Source organism: Oryza brachyantha, chromosome 5 (genome assembly GCF_000231095.2).
Source record: "Oryza brachyantha chromosome 5, ObraRS2, whole genome shotgun sequence".
NCBI classification, from domain to species: domain Eukaryota; kingdom Viridiplantae; phylum Streptophyta; class Magnoliopsida; order Poales; family Poaceae; genus Oryza; species Oryza brachyantha.
The window spans coordinates 6,196,449-6,224,227 of record NC_023167.2 but is presented as its reverse complement, the minus strand read 5'-3'; the positions used below and the strand labels follow the sequence as shown (position 1 = coordinate 6,224,227).

The 27,779-nt window shown below is 44.1% G+C and overlaps 2 protein-coding genes across 6 annotated transcripts; both read left to right on the top strand.

Moving 5' to 3' along the window:
- Positions 1-114: 114 nt before the first annotated feature.
- LOC107304298 (protein TPR1-like) lies at positions 115-20,128 on the top strand. 5 transcript variants are annotated; one of them, XR_005811772.1, is made up of 3 exons: positions 115-598; positions 1,571-1,652; positions 19,053-20,128. XR_005811772.1 is itself a non-coding variant. In XM_015837647.2 (3 exons), exons 1-3 carry the CDS (start codon positions 6,945-6,947, stop codon positions 19,118-19,120), a joined length of 282 nt encoding a protein of 93 aa, XP_015693133.1. In that variant the 5' UTR covers positions 6,925-6,944; the 3' UTR covers positions 19,121-20,128. The 5 variants fall into 5 exon arrangements, 3 of the variants coding, with proteins under 3 accessions (XP_015693133.1, XP_015693132.1, XP_015693134.1); XR_005811771.1 differs by lacking the exon at positions 19,053-20,128 and adding an exon at positions 16,178-16,494; XM_015837647.2 differs by lacking the exons at positions 115-598; positions 1,571-1,652 and adding exons at positions 6,925-7,020; positions 7,130-7,267.
- A 4,946-nt stretch (positions 20,129-25,074) lies between these two features.
- LOC102712167 lies at positions 25,075-27,293 on the top strand. Its single transcript, XM_015837413.2, has 4 exons — positions 25,075-25,097; positions 25,443-25,531; positions 26,352-26,392; positions 26,490-27,293. The coding sequence occupies exons 2-4, from the start codon at positions 25,485-25,487 to the stop codon at positions 26,900-26,902; spliced, it is 501 nt and encodes a 166-aa protein (XP_015692899.1). The 5' UTR covers positions 25,075-25,097; positions 25,443-25,484; the 3' UTR covers positions 26,903-27,293.
- The last annotated feature ends 486 nt before the right edge of the window (positions 27,294-27,779 follow it).

The window sequence follows — 27,779 nt, the reverse complement described above, 5'->3', positions numbered from 1 at the left end:
ATTCCTCTACCGAGTCCGTCATTTACCGACAGACCGATGTGGGGCCCAGCTGGTTGCGTGTGATTTTACCTCCTCGTTGGCACCGTGCGCCGCCCAAAATTTAACGTGCATCCACCCCTCCTCTCCCTCTCCGATTCCCCCGCTCCGCCTCCCAAAAATTTCCCCTAAAACCCTAGCTCCCATGCCCTCCGACGGCAAGCCCGATTCCCCTCCGCCGCACGGCCCGCGGATCCCCCCAGCCGCCGCCAACGACGAGGAGAATGAGGACGTCGGGCCCAAGGAGGAGGACGAGCCGAACTCGGGCTGGAAGCAGGGGTGGCGGAAGAGGAAGGGGGAGGCGGAGGCGGGCAAGCCCGCGCCCGCGGCTCCCGCCGTCGAGAGGCCCTCCAGGGAGAGGAAGACGGTCGAGCGCTACTCCGAGCTCGACTAGAACATCGCCGTCATCATGCAGACCGTCTAATTGTTTGCCCCCGCCGGCGGCGGCGCCGCCGATGGCGCCTTGCTGGAGTCACTGTCTAGGGTTCTGCTGCAATACTACCCTCTCGCCGGCTCCGACTTCTTTCGCTCCGACGGCGCCGGCGCCTCCGGGATATCCAAGGTGAGAGGCAGGGAGGGGGAGAGGGTGACAGCTTCCTGTGCGTCCGATCTGGCGGCTTGGTGGTACTGTTTCGATGCGGATTCGATTGGTTCATGCCGAGGAGAGGATCGGATCTTGGGAATTTTGATTTGAGCAGTGACTATATCACCCTTCTCATTTTAGTTAAAGTAGTCTTCATTTATTCTATTGATGATTAGTTTTGTTCTTTTTTATCTTGTGGATAGTTGGCCTAGGAATCTTGGGGAATTCTCACTACAATCTCAGACTTTCATTTATTCATTTAGTTCCAACGCTATAAAACTACAGTTCTCAATGTTGTAGCGCAATTATTTTGTCTTCATATTTCATTGTTTGTATTTTTTTTAGTTCGTACGATGCTTACATGGTTTATTTATACATTCAACCTTCACCTATACTTCTTCATGTCTAATTCTAATGAACATTGACTCAGTACTTACTCTCTTAATAGACTTGCATCTCTATATTTCTTTTTTTAAGCCCAGTTCATCTTGCTGCAGAGATACCATATAGTACATGGATTTCCTTGTTTGGTTTTTCACTTCTTTCATTTCATTTATTTATTTCAGTTAGACCTTTTTATCTTGTGGATAGTTGGCTTGGGAATTTTTGGGGATTCTTGCCACAATCTCAGACTTTCATTTATTCATTTAGTTCCAAGGCTATAAAGCTGCAGTTCTCAATACTGTACTGCAATTATTTTTCATCATTCATATTTGATTGTTTGTATTTTTTAAGCTTGTATGATGCTTACATGGTTGATTTATACATTCAACCTTCACCTATACTTGTTCATGTCTAATTCTAATGAACGTTCAATGAGTACTTACTCTCTTGATAGAGTTGCATCTATATATTTCTTTTCTTAAGCCCAGTTCATCTTGCTGCAGAGATACCATATTTACTTCGATTTCCTTGTTTGACTGTTCACTTTTTTTCATTTATTTATTTCAGTTAGACCGGTCAGCTATACACAATATGTGCTGTCGTTGGGCTTCCTGACCATACTGTCTGGCTAGAGGGAATGAAACCAAAGGTTTGGAATTGACAGTACATGCTATTGTTACAGTATATGACCTGTTTGCATGTTAACTGTGATTTCCTGTTATGTGTGAGTTCATAATTGTACGACAACATTTGCAGCTTGAACTGGCAGCATCAGCTTTGTAAGAATCGTAGGCCAAATCCAGATATCAAGACTTCCTTCACTCATCATATGTCAAGGGCGTCGAACCCCTGACTGGCCGGACCTCGGCTACGCAGCTCGTAGCCCTCGGCCGTCTTCTCCGGTGAGGTTATTCCCCTCAACCGTAGGCTTAACAGAGAGAGAGGGGAATTAGGATAATGATCTTGCCTAGTTTCTTTCAAGTCCGGTTACAGGAATATAAGGTCTCTCGGCCACACACGCATGGAGCTAATTGCTCCTTAATCCTAGGCATGCAACAAACCTTTCAACTAACTATCAATTTTCCAATCTTAGCCACTGGATCCTGCGGCTGTTGCTGCTGCCTCTTGGGCGCGTTCAGCGCGCTCCTGCGCACGCCGCATGTCACGGGCGCGCCGTTGCCTGACGTAGGGGCGGCCGTACATGACATCTCTCCCCTCCTCGAAGACCAGCTCGTCCTCGAGCTGGAACGCTGGATGCCGGGCGCGGAAGTCGTCGATGGCCTCCCATGTCGCTGACTCGGCCGGTTCGCCGCGCCACTAAACAAGCACCTGGCGGACACCACGTGCCAAGCGAGCCCGCACCACCCGGGCTGGTTCAGGCACCACCGCGCCGTCGATGGTCGGAGGCAGGACTGGTGGCGACGGCGGTGGCGCACCCACGAACTTTTTCAGCACGCCAATGTGGAACACATCATGAAGACGAGCGCCGGCCGGAAGCTCCAAGCGCACAGCCACGTCGTTGATCAACTCCGAGACGCGGTACGGGCCGACGTAACGGGGCTTGAGCTTCCCAGCTACCGTGCGCGGCAGTGAGGCAGCGGCGCGCTGGCGGAGACGTAGAAGAGCCCAGTCGCCGACCTGGTAGGTGACCAGCCGGTGCGACTTGTCATAGCGGTGCTTCTGGACGGCCTGCGCCTGCTGGAGGCGGTAGCGCACGTCCGCGAGGAAGGCCTCCCGTGCCTCCATCTCCTGAGCCACTGCCTCGACCCTCGCCTCGCCCGGCTCGTAAGAACGGATCGAGGGGGGTTCACGGTCGTAGACCACCCGGAACGGCGTGTCGCGGAGGGAGGTCTGGTATGCGGTGTTGTAGATGTACTCAGCCCATGGCAGCCAGCGCAGCCATTGCCGTGGGCGATCGCCAGTGAAGCAGCGTAGGTACATCACAATGACGCGATTGGCCGCCTCCGTCTGACCGTCGGACTGCGGGTGGAACGCCGAGGACATGAGTAGCTTTGTCCCCATGAGCCGCATGAGCTCACTCCAGAAAGAGGACGTGAACACCGGGTCTCGGTCGGAGACAATGGACTGCGGCACCCCGTGCAGCCTGACGATGTCGGTGAAGAACGCCTGTGCCACGGACTCAGCGGTGTACGGGTGCGCCAGAGGGATGAAGTGGCAGTACTTGCTGAAGCGGTCGACGACGGACAGGATCACCGTCTTGCCGTGCACGCGGGGAAGCGCCTCCACGAAGTCGAGGCCGATGTCCGCCCAAACGACGGAGGGGACTGGGAGGGGGTGCAGCAGGCCGGCGGGATGAAGGTGTTCTGACTTGTACTGTTGGCAGGTTGCGCACGCCCGTACAAAGTCCTGCACCAGGCGCCTCATGTTGGGGAAGTGAAAGTCGCGGCGCAGTCGGTGGAGTGTGCGGTGAACGCCCTCGTGGCCGTCCTCGTGGACAGCTGCGACGATCTCCGGCAATAGCGGGGAGGCGGCGGGGATGTAGAGGCGCCCGTCGAAGGTGACCATGCCGTCCGTCACAGCCCACGGGGCAGCGCGTGTGCCGGCGTGTACCTCGTCGTGGACAGCCACCAAGGCGGGATCCATGGCCTGGGCGTGACGCAGGCGGCTGATGAAGTCGAAACGGGGTGCCGAGACAGCCAACAGCTCGCCCTCCTCGGTGTCGCGGCGAGAGAGCGCGTCCGCCACGACGTTCGTCGCACCCGACCTGTACTCAACAGAGAAATCAAAGCCCAACAGCTTGCCGACCCAGTGATGTTGTGGGATCGTGGCCAGACGCTGGTCGAGCAAGTATTTCAAGCTATAGTGATCGGTCTTGATGACGAACTACCGACCCCAGAGATACGGCCTCCAGTGCCGCACCGCCTGGATGAGGCCGATGAGCTCGCGCTCGTAGGCCGCGAGAGCGCGATGCCGGGGAGCGATGGGTCTGCTGAAGAATGCCACCGGATGGCCCTCTTGTACAAGCACGGCGCCGAACCCATGTGACGATGCGTCACACTCGACGATGAATATCTTCGCGAAGTCCGGCATGGCCAGCACCGGTGCAGAGGTGACCGCAGCCTTGAGGGCCGTGAATGCCGCACCCGCGCCGTCGTCCCAGGCGAAGCCATCCTTCTTGAGGAGCGCGGTCAGCGGGGCCGCCACCGTGCCGTAGTTGTGCACGAATTTGCGGTAGTAGCCCGCCAACCCGAGGAAGCCACGCACTGCTCGTACCGAACGTGGAGCTGGCCAGTCGACGATGGCCTGCACCTTGGCCGGGTCCATGGCCACGCCCGCCGCCGAGATTACGTGGCCCAGGTAGGCGACGGACGGGGCAGCGAACGCACACTGTACGCTTGACAAAGAGGTGGTGGTGGTGCAGCTCGTCGAGCACGGCGCGGAGGTGTCGAAGATGGTCCGCCCATGTCTTGCTGTATATGAGAATATCGTCAAAAAAGACAAGGACGAACCGGCGGAGAAACGGGCGGAGGACGTCGTTCATGAGCGCCTGGAACGTCGCCGGCGCGTTGCAGAGGCCAAACGCCATGACCAGGAACTCGTACAGCCCATCGTGAGTGCGGAACGCCGTCTTGTGGATATCTTCAGGACGCATGCGCACTTGGTGGTATCCAGAACGCAGGTCCAGCTTGGAGAAGTACCGCGCCCCATGGAGCTCGTCCAGCAGCTCGTCGACCACGGGAATGGGGAAGGCGTCCTTCACGGTGAGCGCGTTGAGGGCGCGGTAATCGACGCAAAAGCGCCAGGACCCGTCGGGCTTCTTGACGAGGAGGACCGACGACGAGAAAGGCGAGTCGCTGCGGTGTACGATCCCTTGCTCCATCATGGCGGCGCACTGGCGTTCCAGCTCGTCCTTGTGGGCAGCCGGGTACCGGTATGGCCTGTCTGCCACAGGCTGCGCGCCCGGCTGCAGGGTGATGCGGTGGTCGTGGGCGCGCTGCGGTGGCAGACCGGTCGGCTCGGCGAAGACGGAGCTGAAGGAGTCCAGGAGCGCGTCGAGGAGCTGCTCGCTCGCCACAGTGGCGCTGATGGCTGTGGGGCTGGAAGCAGAGACGCCGGTCCAGCAGATCGGGCGCCCCTGGGAGTGAAACGTCATGCGCCGGCTACCCAGGTCCCACACAATAGGCCCCAGCGCGCCCAGCCACCGTGTGCCAAGGACGACGTCGTACCCAGCCAGCGGCATGACGAAGAGATCGGCTGGGAACGGGGTGCCGTCGACGGTGAGGGGGGCGTCACGGAGGACCCCGGCGCAGGTGACGCGCTCGCCGTTGGCAACCATGGCGATGAGACGTGGCCGCTGGTGAAGGGGCAGTCCCGTGCGCCGCGCCGCTGCCTCGGAGATGAAGTTGTGGGTGCTGCCGGAGTCGAGGAGGGCGACCAGCGAGGCGGCACCAAGCGCTACGGCGATCTGCATGGTGTCAGCCACAGGCACCCCAGCAAGGGCCTGCAGGGAGAAACAGGGGGCTTCACCGTCGGCGTCCTGGGCCGCTTCGTCGGCGTCGACAATCTCCACGCCCTCCACGAAAAAAATACGCCTGCAAAACCGGTTGTGGCCACGCGTGTATTTTTCATTGCAGTTAAAACAGAGGCCCATGCGGTGCCGCTCTGCCATCTCGTCGGGGGTGAGGCGCCGTTGGTTGCCCTCGCCGCGGCCCTGCTGGGCGGCCACCGGTGGCGCAGGAAGCGCCGGCGGCTGCTGGGGCGCTGGAAGCGCTGGACGTGGCGCAGGTGCGGGCAGTAGACCGCGCGGGGGCGCCCGGGGTGCAGGCTGCGCCAGCCGGTCGGCCTCCATCAACTCCACTTGGCGTGCCAGGCTCATGGCGGACGCGAGCGACTCCGGATTGTGGATGCGGACGGCATGACTGAGTGGTGGCAGCAGGCCGCCGGTGAAGAGCTGGACGCGCTGGTGCTCGTCGAGACGACCCGCGCGAGGGAGAAGGGCTTGGAATCGGTTTACATACTCTTCCACGGTCCCTGTGCGCCTGCACTCTGCGAGCTCGAACAACGGAGCTGATCGGAGGGGAGGCCCAAACTGCAAGTTGAGGAGGTCCTTGAATCGTCCCCAGGACGGCGTGCCCTCGTCCTCCTGGAGTTGGATGTACCACAGCTGCGCGACGTCCTCCAGGTTGTACGAGGCCATCCACACGCGCTCCTCCGCCATGGTGCGCTGCTGGCGGAAGTACGATTCGCACTTGTTGATGAACAGCATGGGATCGGACTTGCCGTCGTAGCGGGGGAAATCCAGCTTCTGAAATTTGGGTGGACGATCCAGATCGCGCGGCACCTCGGCGCGGCCGCCGGCGCCGGACTCTGACGTCAAAGCCGACTTCTCCTTCATGGCGGCCATGTCAGCCTCCATGGCGGACATCTTGGTGGTGATGGACTTAAGCATCTCCATCATGTCCTTCATGGACGGCTCGGCCATGGTGGCTGGTTGCAGGATAGAGTCGGTGGGTGATTGGGGTGAAGGTGGAGGGCTGGTGTGTGGTGCAGCGGCTGTGGATGAAGACTTGGAGCGAGTGGGAGAGGATCGCCGTGACTCTGATACCAGGTTGTCAAGGGCGTCGAACCCCTGACTGGCCGGACCTCGGCTACGCAGCTCGTAGCCCTCGGCCGTCTTCTCCGGTGAGGTTATTCCCTCAACCGTAGGCTTAACAGAGAGAGAGAGGAATTAGGATAATGATCTTGCCTAGTTTCTTTCAAGTCCGGTTACAGGAATATAAGGTCTCTCGGCCACACACGCATGGAGCTAATTGCTCCTTAATCCTAGGCATGCAACAAACCTTCCAACTAACTATCAATTTTCCAATCTTAGCCACTGGATCCTGCGGCTGTTGCTGCTGCCTCTTGGGCGCGTTCAGCGCGCTCCTGCGCACGCCGCATGTCACGGGCGCGCCGTTGCCTGACGTAGGGGCGGCCGTACATGACATCATACCTGCACTCCGCCAAATGGAGGTCGTGGTTCACCAGTTTATGTACCACTGGCAGCGGATCCAAAGGTCGGTGGCACATACCAACCACTCACAGCTCATACTGTATGTTTGAGATTTACCATTTCTTCAATGCATGATTTTTCCAAATGCCTCCTGTCACTTTTATTTAATACAGCTCCATTCATGCATCCGTTCCAAGCTCCCGTTGGTCCATCTTTTGCTGGTTGGATGACAAATGCTGCTACTCCTGGTGCATCATATGTTTCATCTGCTGTTGTGACAGCATCAGCACTACCTGTTGCACCAAATGAAGGTAATGCGAGTGTACTGTTCTGACCTGGCCGTGCAATGTTTCATAATGTACAGCTTATTCACTAGGTATTGCTGTTTCTCTGACATTTTTCCTAGGTCATTGTACTAATGATCATTGTTTTCTGATTGGACATCTCTGACTTAATGCCAGTGTTCTATCTGATTCAATTATGTTCACAAATTCATTGTGTTTGAATAAAAAATGTTATAAGTTTAAAACTAGTGAATAAGAAAAGGTGAGTTGGGAAATATCCTGTCCGATCCATATTATAAGAAATTTATGGTTTGTCCCCAAGTAAAACTTAAAGTTTGATCAAGTTTATATGAAAATATAGCAGCATCTACAATACTGAATTGGTTTCATTAAACCCACAATCGAATATATTTTTATAGTATATTTGTTTTCTGTTCGAAATTTATGTTTTTCTATAAACTCAGTTAAAGTTGAGCAAGTTTGACTTTTGATAGAACCAAATCGACTTAAAATATGTAACGTAGGGAGTAATAGATAATCCTGTTGGCCCATAGAATAAAGTGACAATTGCATATCTGACCCTACTTTTAAGGCTAAATATGGATTTGACTCTTCTGTTTCAACTTTGCAAATTTGGCCCTCTTTTTCAAAAGTGAGCCATCCGTCTGACCCTGGTTGATGCATGCCATTAGGGTTTAGGGTAAATGAATTAAAAAAATAAATTTGAAATATGAATGAACTATTCTGCCCCTCAGTAATATTTTCCATCTCTCTCATCTCACTGTCTCGATCTCAGATCTGAGAGGGGAGGACTGAGAGGTGGCCGAGCGGGGCCGAGGGAGGAGCGACGTCGAGCCAGCCAGCGGCGGCGTCAGGCAGTGGGCTGGTGGGCGTGGTGTGGGGGAGCCGACACGTCGTCGGGCGAGCCAGCGGTGTCCTCGGTCGGTGGGAGGAGGAGGGCCCGAGCGGGGTTGGGGGAAGGGGAGGAGGAGGCCGCTCCATGCCGTGCCCCATGGGCCCTCTCTCCGGCGGCGCGGGCGAGGAGACGCTCACGATGCTATAGATCGGGCGGCGCGGCAGATCGGTCCAAGAGGCCACAGCGGGCAGGAAGGAGGCGACCGCCGGGGTGGTGGGGCTCATGGACCTCGTGGAGCCGGGGCTTGCTTGCGGAGCGACACGACACACCTCTCACTGCTCGGGTACAACCCTCACATCTACTATCGGGGCCCTGACGCCTTTGAGTCCATGGGCGCCGGCCTCGCCATGGCCCCCGGTGACATCGCCTTCAAGGTTAGGTTTCTCGGAGCACCAAATTATGCGAGTTGCTCTGGAATTAGTAAACTAGCTGAGGTTTTACTTTGGTATTCGTAACTGATTATTGATAGTTTGGATCGTAGAGCGTATTCTATATTGCTCGAATCAATAATTTCGGCCATGAGGATGTCCCATAGCCTAAGTGGTGCAACGCTCCGAGGCATATCAGCATAAAATATCTGAATGGATGGGGTCTCCAAATAAACCTAAATAATTAGGGTAACCATCCAATATCATCGTAGACTTTGACATATCTTGAAGAGGGCACTACAAAGGCTCTAAGCCATCGGATATGAAATTGAAAACACAACTGTTGGAATTAGGGATGAAAACGTATCGAATATGGTCAGAAACCAACTCTATCATATTCGTTTTCATATTTTTTTCGGAATCAAAATCAAAATCGAAAACTCGGATATGAAAACGGAATCGAATATTATCGAATACAAATACGGAGTGAATACGGATCGAAACAAATACGGTGACGAATATTAATCGGAACATAAAAAACATCTTAAACTATCGGAACATAAAAACATCTTAAACTAAGCTTCACGTATCATTAAAGAAATATAACTTGTTATTTTTTAATATAAGTATATAACTTATCAATATTTTTAAATATAAGTAATTACTAATACCATAAAAAGAAATATCCGTTGTGGTTGTATGGTCATGGATGCCTAGACTATTTGAAGCTAGCTAATCAGAACCAGTTAAGGTTAACACTAGTTTGGCTGTTGGGATGGACTTCTTTAGATCTAGCTGATTTGATTGAATGATAATGCATAGGTTCGGATATCCGGAAAAAAATCCGGATACTATCCGATGGATATCCGAATATGACGGATATTACTCGTATCGTATTCGTTTCTGTATCCGAAAAAAATATCCGAATCCGATTCCGAATCCGAAAATTTCCAGAACTATCCGACCGAAGCTATCCGAATCCGAAAAACGATCCGGTCGGGCGGAAATTATCCGAATCACTTTCAACCCTAGCTGGAATAGCCACACCAGTCATCTACGTCATATGCTCATTAACCACTCGATGGTGGCAACCAAAAGCGTACCCCAGATACTCGATCTCAACAAAGGCATATTTCCCGGTTATCTTAACCATTTCAAACCTATCCTCATGTAAGACTAGTCGCCTAGGAATGCAACATAGTTTCATATAAATCATCTCAAGTATATCCAAATAATAAGTGGTTCTAAGCATAAAGCATAAATAGTCTTGATAAGGTTCTAAGTTGTACTTGGCGACAAGCTATACATATTGGTTCATACGGTAAGTGTGCTACCCAAAAGCCCATAAGAAAACTGACTAGTGTAAATCCCTAGTTAGAACCATCCTGAAAATCTGTAATATCACAAGCTGCATCAAACTACTCATCTAAACAGTCATTACCTATAGCAGGGTCTGAGCAAAAATAAGTAAAAGGAAGCAAGAAATCAGTATATTAATCAAACTAATGTACTGGCAAGTCGGGAACAACCCTAGCATACTACATGTTGACCATATTCAAGGATAAGCTGTGTATAGGTTAATTTACATAAATGTCAGTTTTAGTTCACAACATATTTTACAACAAAATTTTATAACAATAGTATATAGTAAGTAAAATTGGTAACATAATGAATAAATAACACATATCTACCCCTCAAGGTAGATCATCACCACTTACCATCATCTCATCACCACTTACCGAACTTTACCCTAAGTTCACTAACAAAACAATCCAACCTTTTTCCAAATTCACAAGAGTTTATCAAAATCACCATCTATACTCATAACACTTTACCATGCCGCTCATGACCGTGAGCGCGGCTAATCGATTAGTTTTAGACTGTGGAGTTTGTACAACTTTTAAGCTCACATGATATGGATCGCTCTAGTTTGTTCGATACCCGTCGGTATCACCACACTCTACAGATTGAGTGTGATCTAGAGGCCATAACGAAATCGTTATATTGTTTATTGTCTAGTCTTGCAACAACACGATGTATGTTTTACCCACGCTACTAGCAAAGTAGCACCAGTAAGTAGCGGGCCCACGCTTTAACCTAGCGCCGTAAGGAACCCTGCCTGGAATCCCTCATGAGGCACGATACCGTTGTATTGGACAGACTGCCTGCGCAAATCATCACATACCACAAGTCATTAATTAATTTCATCACAAACCATAGGAAGTTCTGAGAAGTTACCAACCCAGTAACCCATACCCTTCGGCCTACTAGGATGCAAGGCTAAACTCTAAACAACTTAATAGGTTAATGCCAACTCATACTTAGCACATATGGTTTATACTATTTTCATTAGTTGGTGACATAGAGTGAGGTCCTTAATCGACCTAGGCGAACGCTCCCCCTATTGGTGTACAAATACCACCATATGTACATCACTCGCTGCTCAAGTCTAAAAACAAGTTAGCTCCATTTTCAGTTCACAATACTCGCACATTTAAATTTCTGTCCAGCAACATCAAAATAACCATTTTCACATATAACATTTATCAAAACGAGTAATTTGCAAGGCGGTAACCGAATATAAGCATATAGCAGTAATATAAGCATAGTATAATCCTAAAGAACACAATAATTGTATTCAAAAGCACCCTATGGTTATAATCAGCGAGGATTCAATATTTCAAGGTGGATTATGCAACAGCTAGGTCATATCTACCATTCCCACATTTATATAATTTCTTTTTACCAAAATTAAGGCTAGCTAATATATGCATGTTTGCAATAGAATCATTTAGCCCAATAAAACATAGAATCAATATGGTCAAAGGAGGGACAAACTTGTCTACGTCTGCAAACCCCTGAACCTGGTCGTCAACAAACTTACCCAATTCTTCTTCGACGTACTCTTTCTCTATGCAAAATACACGTATACGATAAATACAAAAATGCATAAAAACAAAAAATGTATGAAAATGCATGAGACTTATGTAGTGAGTGTGTGCTGAGACTTATGCAGTGAGTGTACTGGTCTCAGGTGGTCTCTAGTGAAGGAATTTTTGTTTTGTCACTTATTTTACAAAGATATGCATTTTTTGATTTAAAAGGTTTTAAAAAAGGGCTAAGTTTTATTAAGCAACATTTTTCTAGAGAAGTGAATAAAATTTCTTTTACAAAGTTATATAGAGCATGATTTTAGAAAGTTAACAGAAGTAGTTTCACAATTTTTAGAGCTATATTCAATTTGTTATGGATTTAACAAACTCTAGGCAACATTTATGGTAAAACAAAAATAAAGAAAAAGTTTGTCTAGAAAGTACATAGTTTTATATTTTTGTAAAATAGTTTTATGGATCTAACAAAGTTGGTTTCATAATTTTCGGAGCTAAAATGAATTTTAATTTTAGAATTATGCTCAATCTCTACTTTAAACAAAATTGAAATAAATTTCAAAATTAAATTCCAGCTGGGTCCACAAGTCAGTGAGAGGCGTTTGTAGAGAGGCCCTCGGAAGCTGGGGGAATCAACGCGTACTCCTTTGCCACATAGATAGCAAGGTTCATTAAGAGTCCTCGTTCTTTTGTTTATTTCCAAAAAGGTTCTTGCTATAGTAAATTTGAGTCTTGGCATTTTTTAGATTGATCCCTAGAGTTGATTAAATTCAAGAAATCAAGTCCCTAGCTAGCTCGCAAGTGTGTGCAGCCGTGGGTGAATTGGGTTTTCGGCTCGCCGGCGATGATCGATGGCCCAAATCGTTTCGAGCACAAAATAGGAAATGTAGAGGGGTTCTTGCGCATCTATGAGTGGTGGTAGTGAGGGAAATGATGGCCCGTAGTTCCACGCATGCAAAGGCTTGGGTAGTGCATGCATGGGCATGGTTAGTGCAAAAAGGGTTGGTGCATGAGCGTCTTATGGTAGCAGGGTGCTCACCAAGTGAAGAAACGGAGGCAACGAGGTCCACGAAGCGGCGAAGACGATCGACGGTGAGGACGGGACACCCACCACGTGCTTGACAAATTGGTTCTAGGGAAAAAGGGGTACGACTGAGCTCAGCGTGATGCGTAGATCATGTTCCATGAGAAGAAAGAGAGGGACTCATCGGGGGTACGACTGAGCTCAGCGTGATGCGTAGATCATGTTCCATGAGAAGAAAGAGAGGGACTCACCGGGGATGCACAACGACAACGGCTAAGTTGCCGGAGCCGAGGAAGATGGTCGAGCCTTGGGCATTGATGTGGGGAGTGTGCCCCTTGCTCCTCGCGCGTTGGCTTGGAAATAAGGGATGTGGGGAGTGTGCCACTTGCTCCTGGCACGTTGGCTTGGAAATAAGGGTGGAGTGGGGGAGTGAGAGAGATGACTAGTGCAATCATGGTGTCCCTTGGGCATCCATTGGGCATGGGGGCGGTGGATGTTGTGAGGGGAGAGTGGAAGGCTGTCATGTGGGTCCTAGGGGTGGGAGGTTGCCATGTTGGTCCTTACCGTGGTGGACGTCACCGTCCTTACCGTCGGCCACCATCTCCGGCGCTCCGTGGACCTTATTGCCTTCGTTTCTTCACTTGGTGAGCACCTTGGTACCTTAAGACGGCGGCGGTCGGAATAGCTTTTTTGGCGTGACTGTGCCTGCTAAAAATTTTGAGGGGGTAGATAACATATACGAAAACTTAGCTGTGCAAATTTCCTTTTTAGCAGCCACCTAAATAGGATCCACATGGCAGCCTCCTACCCCTAGGATCCATATGGCAGCCTTCCACTCCCCACACAGCATCCACCGCTCCCATGCCCAACGGACACCATGATTGCACTAGTCACCTCTCTCTCTCACTTTCTACTCCACCCTTCCTTATTTCTCACGCAAACGCACAAGGAGCAAGGGCACACCCTCCACATCACGTTCCAAGTCTAAGAAGACACACCCTACGCACAGAATGCCTAGTGCTCGGCCATCTTCCCCGGCTTCGGCGACTTAGCCATCATCGTTGTGCGTCCTTGGTGAGCCCCTCTCTCTTCCCTCCTATGGAACGTGATCTACGTATCATGTCGAGCTTACTCGTACCCCTTTTCCCTATAACCAATCTGTCGATCACATGGTGGATGTCACTGTCCTTATCAACCAATCTGTCGATCACATGGTGGATGTCACTGTCCTTATCGTCGGCCACCGTCTCCAGCGCTTTGTGGACCTTGTTGCCTCCGTTTCTTCAGTTGGTGAGCACCCTGGTAGCTTAAGACAGCTCTTGCACTAACCCTTTTTACTAACTAAGCCCTTGCATGCACTAACCAAGCTTTTGCATGCACATGCATGGGCATACTGAGATACACCGCTGCTGTAGCTCGTGTTTCATGGGCTACCGACCATCATTTCCCTCACCAGCACCGACCATCATTTCCCTCACCAGCCTCTCTACATTTTCTCTTTTGTGCTCGAATCGATTCGGTCCACTGATCGCCGTCGGCGAGCCCTAGACCAAGCTCAAGCATGGCTGCACACACTTGTGAGCTAGCTAGCGACTTCATTTCTTGAATGTAATCAACTCTAGGGTCTAATCTGAAAACTAGCTAGACTCATATTACTATAGTAAGGACCTCGTTAGAAATAAACAAAAGAACGAGGACTCTTAATAAACCTTACTGTCTATGTGGCATGGGAGTGCGGGTTGATTCCCCCAACTTCCGAGGGACTCTCTGCAAAACGCCTCTCACTGATCGGTGGACCCGAATGGAATTTAATTTCAAAATTTATTTCTATTTTGTTTTAAGTAGAGAATGAGCCGAACTTCTAAAATTTGTAGAAAATTCATTTTATCTTAAAAAATTATGAAACCAATTTTGTTAGATTTATAAAGTTGTGAACTATTTTACAAAAATATAAAACTGGTTACTTTCTGTACAACTTTTTTTATTTTTGTTTTGCCCTAAATGTTGCCTAGAACTTGTTAAATCCATAACAAATTGAATATAGCTCTAAAAATTGTGAAACCACTTCTGTTGACTTTCTAAAATCATGCCCTATAGCTTTGTAAAAAGAATTTTGTTCACTTCTGTAAAAAATGTTGCTTAATAAAACTTAGCCCTTTTTAGACCTTTTTAATTATTAAATGCATATCTCTGTAAATAAAAAGTGACAAAATAAAATTTTCTTCACTAGAGACCACCTGAGACCAGCACACACTCACTACATAAGTTTCATGTATTTTCATGCATTTTTTATTTATCATATACGTGTACTTTGCATAGAAGAATATGTTGAAGGAGGGTGAGTTTGTTGACAACCAGGTTCACGGGTTTGCAGACGAAGGCAAGTTTGCCCCTTCTTTGATCATATTGATCTAATGTTTTATTGGGCTAAATAATTCTATTGCAAATATGCATACGCTAGCTAGCCTTAATTTTGGACAAAAAATTATATAAATGTGGGAATAGTACATATGACCTAATTGCTGCATAATCCACCTTGAAATATTGAATCGTTGCTGGTTGTAACCATAGGGTGCTTTTGAATACAATTATTGTGTTCTTTGGGGTTATACTATGATTATATTGCCGCTATATGCTTATATTCGTTTACCGTGTTGCTAATTACTTATTTTGATAAATATCATATGTGAAAATGGTTATTTTGATATTGCTGGATAGAAATTTAAATGTGTGAGTTTTGTGAACTGAAAATAGAGATAACTTATTTTTAGACTTGGGCGTTCACCCGGGTCGATTAAGGATCTCACTCTATGTCACCAACTAATGAAAACAGTACAAACCACATGTGCTAAGTATGGGCCGGTCTTAACCTATTAAGTTGTTTAGAGTTTAGCCTTGCATCTTGGTAGGCTGAAGGATATGGGTTATCGGGTTTAGATAACTTATCGGAACTTCCTGTGCTTTGTGATATGATGAAATTGATTAATGACATGTGGTATGTGATGATTTGAGCGGGTAGTCTATCCAATACAACGGTATCGTGCCTTGTGAGGGATTTTGGGCTGGTTCCTTACGGCGCTAGGTTAAAGCGTGGGCCCGCTATCTAGTGGTGCTACTTTGCTAGTAGCGTGGGTAAAACACATATCGTGCTGGTGCAAGGCTAGACAATAAACAATGTAATGGTTTTGTTATGACCTCTAGATCACAGTCAATGTGTAGAGTGTGGTGATATAGACGGGTATCGGACAAACTAGATTGATCCATATCCCGTGGGCTTAAAAGTTGTACAAACTCCGTAGAGTCTAAAATTAATCGATTAGCCATGCTCACGGTCATGAGCGGCATGAAGTGTCATGAGTATAGATGGTGATTTTGATAAACTCTTGTGAACTTGGAAAATGGTTGGAATGTTTTGTTGGTGAACCTGAGTAAAGTTCGGTGAATGGTGATAAGATGATGGTAAGTGGTGATGATCTACCTTGAGGGGTCGATGTGTGTTATTTATTCTTTTACACTAAAAGTTTTACTTGCGATATACTATTATTAAAAAATTCCGTTACGAAACATGTTGTGCATGTTGTGAACAAAAATTGACATTTATGCAAAATAACATATACACAGCTTATCCTTGAATATGGGCAACATGTAGTATGTTAGGATTGTTTCTTGCTTGCTAGTACATTAATTTGATTAGTGTATTGATTTCTTGCTTTCTTTTACTTGTTTTTGTTTTTGGCTTAGACCTTGCTGCAGGTAATGACTGATCGGATGAGGAGTTTGATGCAGCTTGTGAAGTTGCAGATTTCCAGGATGGTTCTAACTAGGGATTTGCCCTAGTCGGTTTGCTATGGGTTTTTGGGTAGCATGTTTACTGTATGAACCAATACTTATGGTTTGTCGCTAAGTACTACTTAGAACCTTATTAAGACTATTTATGTTTTATGCTTAGAACCCCTTATTATTTGTATGTATTGCTTAAGATGATTTATGTGAGACTATGTTGTATTCCTAGGCGACTAGTCCCACATGAGGATGAGTTTGAAATGGTTGAGATAACCGGGGAATATGACTTTGTTGAGATCGAGTCTCTGGGGTATGATTTTGGTGTCCACCATCGAGTAGTTGACGGGCATATGACGTATGATCACTGGCGTGGCTATTCCGGTGGGTCTGTCTTCTATTTTGTATCTGATGGCTTGGAGCGTTTGAAGTGCCCTCTTCAAGACACGATGAGGTTGGATGGTTACCGTAACTATTTGGGTTTTATTTGAGACCCCATCCATCTAGATATTTTGCGCTAATATATCTTAGAGCGTTGCACCACCTAGGCTTTGGGACGTCCTCATAGCTTTGGCAAGTTGAAATTATCGAATTTTAAATTATATATCAAATTAACCTCAAATCAATTAAAGAAAATTCAAATTTGGAAGTATATTAACTTACATGTCAAATTTATTGAATTTGGAATCATATATATCAAACTAACCTCAAATCTATGAAATAAATATCAATTTCGAATTATAGTAATTTAAATTGAAATTTATCAGATTTGAAATTATATATATCAAACTAACATCAAATCTATGAAATATAGTTCAAATTTTTTCCAATATTTCTAAATAAATATTTACATTTATTTTCTATAAGTTAATATACAATAGTGTCAAAAAGAGCAAGGGCAAATCGGTCAAGTCCTTCTTCATTTAACGGTGTTAGATGGCCTTCACGAAGTAGGGTCATTCAACTGTATCGTTTTTAAGACTAGTAGTCATGCATGTGCCATGCACGTTTTCTATGTTATATGTCATAGTAATCATATAAGGGCATGTCTAAAAACTCATCGTACAAAGGACAATCTATCAACCTGACTCTGGACTAATTAATTTCTCATTTACATTCCGTCTGGTTAGCATATCTAATTAGAGTCAACGCATGTACAAAGCAGATTTTATGATCATCTCTTCATTTTATGTGCAAAGAGTTAATGTTTTACTGACTCCATGCAAAACAACTAATTTTCTCTCTCCTATCGTCTCTTCCACATCAACGAGCATGTAGTGGTAGAGACGACAATAAGAGCCTTTTGTATGTGCCCTAAGAACATACAAAATTTACTGCATTTTCAACTATATATAATACAAAGTACATAAACAGATTACAGTTTACGAACTATATGTCGATGATAATGTATTTTGACATACTATTTTAGAAAACCCATTTAAACACTAAACAATGCAAAGAAGCTAACAATCCCAAATATAAAATTTGTCATAGCTTGATAAACACTTAAAAAGCTAAAATCAAAACATTTGTCTTTATGCCATTGAAATGGACTGCAGCATTAATCGGAAAAAAGGACTCCACATCTCCACCATGTACACAAGAGCTCATCTTTGCGCACAATTTCAGATATACCCTTAGCTTGATCTACAATTAAAATAGCATTTAAATGATCACCGATGAGTTTATATCTCCTGCAATGCAAACAGTAATAGTTTATAGGAATTGCAAAACACGTAAATCATTTGTTAAAATCGTCTTCATATTTTCCTTGACCAGAACACTTATTTGGAATGTACCATATTGCTAAAATATGCACAACCAAATGCAGCCGCTGAAAAGATCAATATTTTTGAAATCCGACTACCCATTTATCAGACCACTATCCTTCATGAATTCCACAAAGGAGACTCTAGTCCACTGTTAAACTGGAAAAAGGGAATCAACTCTAAAAAATGGAAAAGCCATTCAGTAAAATTGGATTGGCATATACCTTTTTTCATTCAATGGAATCATGGAATCCATGACAACAGCTTTGGTGAAGCTACAAATAACAAATAATATGTATCCATAATTAAGATGAAATGGTTAAAAGTATGGATATCACTAAACTTGGAACACAGAAACATCGACCATAAAAATATGGTTCCTTATCACTGTAATTATTAGAGACCGGATTCCAAGCAAATTTAGAGCCTCCATTGGCCCGAATATTTTGATCAATCCAGGAAGAGCCTTATAATCCAAAAGCTTTATGGGGATCTTTCTATAGAAAACAATATATCACACAATCAGAATCATAGTTTGTTGGATAAAATGCACCAACACACTGCAAAATTTAAATTATCAGAGAAAACACATATTTCCTTTAAGAGATGTTACCAAAAGGGACTGCAGAAAAATGAATACATAAGGACAAAACATCTTAGGCTCTTGAGTAGTCTTCAATTAAAATTTTGTGCAGAAAAGGACTATTAGCAGCCTTGAAAGGGGAAGAAAAATAGAAATTCATCTCTGCTAGGTTTGCAGAATATACTGCAGGCAGAATGGACCAGGAAATGGGAAAAACATTAGCAATACAAATCATTATAACATCAACATGATCATATCTAAAATATAAGATATTATAGTAACCTGTCACCATAGGATACCATGTGTTGATTGCTTGCTAGCTGCATCGAGTAGTGCAGAATGAAGAGAGCAAATCAAGCAAAAAAATACATATCACAAATACACCTGATGTATTATAATGAATGAATGCACCTTCCCGCTTCTAGATCGCATCTACTCCTCTTGTGTGAAGTGCTCTCAATTCTCATTGTTAACATGTTGACAGGGAGCAAGCATGCAAATTGCCATGGTGTAGGGAGCAAGCGAATATCAAAAGCAGAATCTGAAATATGAGAATCACCTTGGCTATTTTTATACTCCATTTGTGTTCAATTGAGCCATGCATACTATTACCATGGCATAGGGAGCAAGCAAAATCATGGGCAAGGTACCTGCCTTTGGAGAATGGATGGCTTGGCCGATAGTGATTGCAGTGTTGTCCACCTGGAGGAGTTACCGTGGCCGATGCTATGACCTGCAGTGTCGATCAATGCCACATCGCTGAAGGGCGACCACTGCATCGGTGGAGGTCACGCGTACCATAAGCGATGACAGTGATGGGTGGAGGTTGTGCATATTGGTGGCGATGGCAACAACTCAATCTGCCATCAAAATCACAATATTTTCAACTAAAATGTGCAGCTTATATGACAGTCATATTCATGTAAGAGAAAGAAAGCCTGCAATGTGAGCGAGGAGAGAAATGCACATATACAGATTGAACTGATATGGATACTAAAGACCCGCACATAGATAAAATGTTACATCTGAATCTGTGCTTGATCTCTTCACTTCCATCTGTAGAAGGAAAAAGACATGTCGATGTCAAGCCTCGACCTACAAGTTCTGCTTGAGGAAGCATTAGTGCAGATAAGAGTCAAAGTTTTTCACTCCCACCTGCGACGGCCACCATGTGTCGAGGAGCGTCAGAGCAGGGCGGGCGGTGGCCTCCACGCATCGGGGCGGCGTCGCGCGTCGAGGCGGCGGTCAGGAGCGGGGCGCCGCCGTGCGTCATGGTAGGGCAGGGAGCGGCGGAGCAAGGCGAGCGGCAGCCTCCGTGCGTTGGGGCGGCAGTCGGGAGCGAGGGCGCCGTCCTGCGTCAAGAGCCGGGGGGAGGGGGGACTGGAGAGCAACTTCGCTGGGCGGCTTTCATGGAAGAGAGCGTGGTCACCCTTGTGTGTAGGATTACAAGAGAGTTGTTTCACATCATTTTGAGCCATTGGATATGTGCATTTAACGGTGCATAATGGGTGGAGCAAATCCCTGTATACATTTGTTGATGTGACCATAAAAAAATTACAACTACTCATTTTTATATTAGTATAGATGAGGTCCAAATTTGCAAAGTTAAAAAATAGGGTTAAATCCATAGCTCGCGTTGAAAGTAGGGTCAGATTTGCAATTGCCCCGTTATATAGGTCATGTTTGGTTTAGGTGACTAATCCATTAGTCCCTCTAGTTTAGTCTCATTTAATCCCTAAAAACCTAAACAGGAGGGATTAAAAGGGAATAAAATTATATTAGTATATTAGTCCCTTCCATAGGTAATTATTAGGACTAAAACTTTCTTTTACACCTGCCTCCTAACAAAAATTTTTATATATGATGTACTTTTAATCTCTTTTAGTCCCTCTAACCAAACAGTATAGACTAGATTTTAGTCCAAGGACTAATTTTTAGTCCTAGGACGAATGAACCAAACACCACCGTAGTACAGGCATCAACTATTTACCAATGCTATGTTCTTGGTTCTTCGCTGTTTTGCATAGTCTTTCTAACTAATACATCTAACACCCCTCCAGGGATAAAGGTGTAGTTCTATATGGCAACAAAAAAAGTGTGCATGAAACATTTATTATTTCTGCCCCGTATGTTCTGATGGGAATCTATTGTTTTCTTTTGCCAACCCTTTTTAATGACATACAATTTGTCATATTATTTCCTCAGCTGTCCTAATTTTGAAACAGCCAACTATAATAGAGTATCAAAGTGCACAATCTGATCAACTACTGAACCGATTGAGGCCTGCTGGACATGGTGTTAGAGCGAATGGAGAAAACTGTCTGTATAGCTCCCCAGTTCTTCCCTGGCTCTGTTACCTGTACGGTTAATTGTTATGTCCTGCTTCGTTATACCTTCACTTTGTCGTTTCCTTTCTTATACAGCTTTACATATAGACAGTCATCTAAATCACTATCTTATGATCCCGTATTTTTAGGTCGAATTTTGTTTCTTCTATTTTTTAGATCGGCCTCTTCTGCGTGGCACCAGGCGGTCAACTTTAAAAGGCCAGGGCCACTGATTAAGATAAGACTGTTCTACGCATATTATGTGTTCCTTCCCAATCAAAGTACTCGCCATTATTCCGTTCAATTCACACTTTTGTACGTCAGCTGCGCTGAGAACAAATTGATCGATTTTGTATGCACAAGAGTTCTATTTCTTCATGGCATCGACCCTTTACGTGCTTATCTTAGTCCTGCTTCATTTGTGCCTCATTTGTTCTTTGATGCCTGCTGTCTGCTTTTGTATGGAATGAATTGTTTGTCTACATCATTACTACCGCTTTCCTCCCCATTATGTACAAATTGCACAGCTAGCTTCGTTATTAATTTTTTTATATAATATCAAATATATCTTTATCTTTTATTATAAAATATAAATATTGAAAGTGGTGATATAATTTTAAACTCTAGACTAACTTGATCAAACTTTTACATCCGATGCTCCATGGAGTTAAATAATGGCTTCTTTTATATTATCTTAATAATATAATAGATCTAATAATAATAATAATAATAATATAATATATCTAAGATATACAAAATTTATGGTAATCTCTTCCTCCCTCAATCTTTGTATTAATATTACCGTCTTCTCTTCATATCTAATAATATTCTTTCACATATTTCGATCAAAAAAATATTCTTTCACATATCTCTCACCTACCAAAGATGACATATACTTATTTGTGATGGTCTCTAACCTGTTTTAAATAAGATAGTTTTAAATAAGATAGTGTTTCTCGTTATCGATACTTCGATTACCAAACTTCTTATATTTACAATATTTTCATGTTTACAAATAGAGTTGTACAATGTTATATTATTCTATTTCTACATGTTAATTAATGCATGCTTACCTTGCTCTTATTTCTATATATGACTCACTATATGCCACTTCACCGCTACAGTGGAATATTTACATGTCATATGTAAAAATAATTATTCGTCAAACTAAGATAGCCCTTGACATACCAATGTCATTTGCGGCCATCGGCCAAGGCTATCGACTGGCCTGATATATTTACAAATACAATAAACTCTCGCTGGAGGTGCTTTTAATCACATTGACAATACCATATTTAATTTAATGAAGATGGCTCCATGGCCAAGCATGCTAAATTGCTGTGTCGATGTCTTTAGGGCACGTACAAAGGGCTCTTATTGCCATCTCTATCGTTGCATGCTCGTTGACATGGAAGAGAGGGAGGTTAGAAAAGAGAAACGTGATTGTTTTGTATGGAGTCAGCCAAACATCGACTCTTGGCGCATGAAACGAAGAGACAATCAGAAAATATGCTCGGTACGTGTGCTGACTCTAATCAGAGACGTTGATCAGATGGAATATAAACATAGAATTAATTAGCTTGTAATTATGAAGAGTCAGCTTGAAACACTGTCCTTTGTATGAGGAGTCCTTTGTATGAGGAGTCTTTTCTACTGACGTGGCTTGAGATAGAGCCCATAATAAGCTCTACCATTAAACATGCCGTTAGTGTTACCGTGTGCTGGTTTTCCTTTGACATTATTGATGCCTATTGTGGTGCCGGAGATTTTTCCTCCCAATTTTAATATTGGATGGTGTACATGAACTCTTTTTCAACGTTTTTTATTTTTATCCCAAATTTTACATATTTCTCAAATGTAGTTATAAGCGAACTCTTTGGTTTAATTGAAGCCATTATAGTACATGCCCACACTTTAATGAGTGGCTTACATTTTCTTGTTTTCGATTAATATTGCAATAGTTTATAGCCATTTGTGAATAAGCGTGAGATATTATTGCACTTTATTTGTATTTGTCTTGATAGTATTTATCTATTTATAGGAATTTTGGTTATTTCTAAATTATATTTCTCCCTGGTCCTAATTTAGTATTTTTTCCCTTTTTCTCCAATTAATATGCGAATTCATATATTTATATATCGTATTTCTATGTGGACAATTCTCTGAATATTATTTTCTTTTTAATACGAATTTCTAAATTGTATTTATACATGGTTAAGGGAGTAAAATTCTGTAAACTCATAAAACATTAGTACCCTTGAACTTTTGCTCAAATATACAAATTTATTCAAATTGGTTAGCTTATCCGTGAGGTTAACATTTAGTAAACTGTTTTGAATAATGACACCCACGTCACGTTTGTTCTTCCACTGCTGGTTGGCTTGTTGCTGGTCTTCACATATACTACTATATATAATTATAGTACTATATATAATCGATTATGTGATCTATGCGCATTGGCTGCTTGCAGATTGCAGTCAATGGTAAATATCATGCTAAGCATTATGGTCGTTCTTTTTCTCACACGATACCCAATATTGGTGATTCACACGATTTATACAGCATACTTGTCCATTTCCAGATTACTATTTCCCATTTGATTCTTTTCAATTTTTCTTGTCTGTTTCCAAGTCATAGTATATTTCTGTTTTTTTTAATAGATGGCTCCGGACTTAATATCAATTATTTAAAATTTTTAATCTAAAATTTGGACTTTTATAACCTATGTTTGCACATGGACTCTTTATTATTATTTTTCTTTATTCTTAATTCCATAATTGTATTTCTAACCAAATTCTTTTTTCGATTAATGTGAGGTTTTCTAGCCCACGAGAGTAAATGTGGTGGTTGCTTCTTTTTCTATTAATTTTTATATATAATAGATTAAAAGAATAGACACGATTTCGTTCTCTAGTCAAACTGATCTAACCTAATTGGTTGTGTTATTAGAAATGGAATATTTGCTATTTCTAAATACACAATTATCTTCCTATACAACTATAACTATCACTCTATACCATTATAATCTAGACTTATCATGATCTAACGGCATATATTTTTCTTTTTCTCTCCGAATAAAGTGGTAATTTCTAACGCTATTCTATATATGAATCTAAGTCTATATATGTAAAAAGTCTATTGACCTATGTAAATACGACATATATATGAATCTAAGTCTATATACGTAAAAAGTCTATTGACCTATGTAAATACATGTCGTATGTTCAAAGCCTGAGTAATATTTAATAAATTGTACTATAGTACTTTTAAATAAAATATGAAAGCTAAGTCTCGACATTGGATTTATTTATTAAGTTGTATTGCAATGCTTTGCAAAGCCTGGGTGGCAGCAGAGGCAGACAAGAGTCCGGAGATCGATCAACCGGCAGCGTATGCCTGCCGGGCTATCGCTGAGACGCTGCTTTATCAAGAGTCCGGAGATCAATTTGATACCGATCGCGTTTTCTCGCAAGGCTTGCGACTATCCACGGCTCGTATGATCTATTTACTTTACTTTAGATCTTAACCTTTAACCTTATGATTTAGATATATTATAATCTAGATTTTTTCTTTTTTTCAATTAATCTGCACCGTTATAGTGTAAATTCACCATGATCTAACGGTGTATATTTTTTCCTTTTTCTCTGATTAATCTACGCCGTTATAATCTGGATCTACTGTGATATAACGGTGTAGATTTTTCTTTTTCTCCCATTAACGTGATAATTTCTATCCCCTCAGAGCGAACATGAAACCTCCTTTTCGATCCTTTTCGGGTTGTCTCTGTATTATAATTGATAGATAGATTGTAGATTTAACTTTTTTTTCGTTTTTATCCGGTTTTTAAATTTAAAGCAACCGGGCTGATCCTACTGTTAGGGAAAAAAACAAAATAAGAGAAAAGGTGAAAAGACAAGACTACCCTCATCCCGTTCCACGCACGAGAGGAGGGTTCTGGAGCGGCGGGCGGCGCGCGGCGGGGAGGCAGCCGGTCGCACGGCGGCGGCGGCAGCGGGCTGCGCGCGCGGGAGGCCACGCGGCGGCCGCGGGCAGGGGCGCGCGGGGAGGCAGCGGCGCGTCGGCGGCTCGCAGTGGCGGGGAGGCTGCGCGGCGGCCACGGGCAGGGGCGCGCGGGGAGGCAGCGGAGCGTCGGCGGCTCGCGGCGGCGTGGAGGCTGAGACTGCGCGGCGGCCGCGTGCACGGTCTGTGCTATTTTTCAGTTTATACGGCCACTGGATTTTTCTTGTGCATGCTTAATCTGGTTGAGTGTTCCATCCTTATATGAATGTTTTTATCAGTTTTGCCTGTTTGAATTGCTATGAAATTGTTATCTGCTAGCTGTTAGGGCTGTCAATTCTTGGTTGCTTGAAAATTTCTTTCCTAAACATTCAGATGATGTGTAGTTATGGAGCCTACTGCCCTGATAATTTCATATGTGCCTGTTATTTCATTGGCAATGTTCATCGTGAGGTTAAAATGTAACTTTTGCATTGTAGTATTGCCAATCTATAGTTTCTTATTTGAACTTGTGAAATTTTTCATGCCAGGATGCTACATGCTATTACACGAGATTTTTTGCTCGAGTCAAAATGCCCATAACTTGTTCACTAGCAGCTGACCAGGCCAAAATCCTACAGTAATTTTTTTTTCCTTATCTCAATAGGACTGATTAAGTAGGGTGTTATCATCACTCGTTTGTTTGATATCTCTGGACTATTATCTCGACAGTTAATCTGATATGCTGGTTGGATGTGAAATATATTGATCTACAGGCTTACAGTGCAGTGTTACAAAGTTCAGATGATGATACTTTCTATTTCGGCTTCGTTCTAGAATGCGACCTGAGATTTCCTATTAGCTAGGTCTGATCATAAGGTAGCTGAAGACAACATCAACGTTGTCTGCTTCAGAAAAGCCGGTTTGCCCCGGGGCAAACAGACAAAACCATGTCAAAATTTTGTTTAAATTAATTCAAATTTGAGCTGAATTTAGATCAAAATTTAGTACAATTTGTCAATTTAATCAAACTTCAGTCAAATATCAAACAAATTTGTCACAAATATTAAACATAAATCAAATATTACAATTAAATTATTTGTTACAAGGGACAGATGTACAAAAGTAAGCCAAATGTGCAATAAGCATTTACAAAGTAGGGTCAAATATGCAAGAATAAAAATGTCCATTCATGTCTCATTTAACACCGTTATGCTCACTTACCTGACTAGGGTCAGCCGATTGCTTCAAATTTAAAAACCAGGGTCAAATCTGCAGTTAGCTTTTAAAATAGAGTCAGTTATGCAATAGGCAATAGCCCCTTACATGTTCTATCTTGGTTGGCTTCAGCATTCATACCAACTTCGTTGTGCATTTTTTACATGCCTTGTGCTAGAATATAGAACATAGGATCAAATGAAATGAAGGCTTGACAAGCCTTTACTTTCATCATGCTGCAGGTTACTCTACTGCCAAACCACACAAAGAAGAGAGCACTGTGGTACCAATGGGCATGAAATTCAGAGTTGTTTGCAGGAAGTTGTATGATTACGTCAGGTATGATCTTAAGGAGATTGCTTTTCCTTCATCCTTGCCAGATCCTCCACACATCAAGAAGCGTCGAAAGCTCACCTGGAAAGAAAAGTGGTGTGTTCTGAAGGAGGCAACCAGGCTGTATGGGGCTTCTTGGGTTAGAGACATTGGCCCTGAACTCAGACCAAACGACTACAAGAAGGCCAAAGAGGAACCTGACATCAAGACTGAGGAGGGAAGAAGCGAGCCTACTGCTGTTGAGGACTTCCTCGGCGCACTAAAGGGTGGAGCAGAGAAGGCCAAGCCTGCGCTACAGCGGCTGTACATGGCTCGTGCCTCAAACTACACAGATGCACTGAAGAACTATGTCGAGTCCTACAAAGAAGCTCTGAAAGAGCATTTGGAGGAAGAAGCCATGGGTAAAGGCCATCGGCAAGGCAATGAGGCAACAAAGCCACCGCAGTCATCGTCATCGTGATTTTGTCTGAATATCTCATGTGTGATCTGTGATGCACATTGAAGTTTCAGCACGTCGTGTGTATGTGTTCAACCGCAGTTGATACATTGTAGCAAGAGGCTGTCTAGGCTGTAGACCGAAAAAAAGGCCGAATAGTGATTTTCATCTCGATTGCAGCATGCTTAACTGAAAACAAAGCTGCACTAGTGTCTACTCTGATGAAAACTTCCTGAATAACATTATTTCTTTTCTTTCCCTTCTGGTTGAACAAGCTAGCCTTCTATCTTACTTCTAAATATATACCAGCATGAGGGAGAAGCTGTGTACAGGGGCCTGTAACATGCTATGCATCATTAGGTTTGTTATTCTCATGTGACTTAATTACATTAATCTGGTCCTGTATCAGTAGTAGCATCTGAATCTGCATGGCTGGTTGGTGAATGACTTTGGTCGATCATTACTGGAGTTCAAAGGTAACCAACGAAGAACAAACAACTAGCCAATGAGAGCACATTAGCATACAGCTTTAAGTACTCAAAAGAAAAGTGTTTTAGCAATGAGCATATTAGTATCTAATTTCTTTATATTGAACACCAGAAAACCTTGATGAACAGCTTATAGATTTGGCAAATGCTGGTTTCCAGTTTTAGCTTCCTCTTATCACCGCCATGGTGACGGCCGGCCAGACTAAAAGAAGCTCTGGTTAATTACCTGGTGTAGTTATTAGTTAATTTCCTACTCCATAAACAATTTTATTTGGAATAATCAATTCATGGTAATGGTTTTCTATTATTGCTGGAGTAGTTATTAATTAATTTCCTACTACATAAACAACCCCATTTTATTTAGAATAATCGTTTCGTGGTAATGGTTTTCTATTATTTTTGGAGTTAACTAG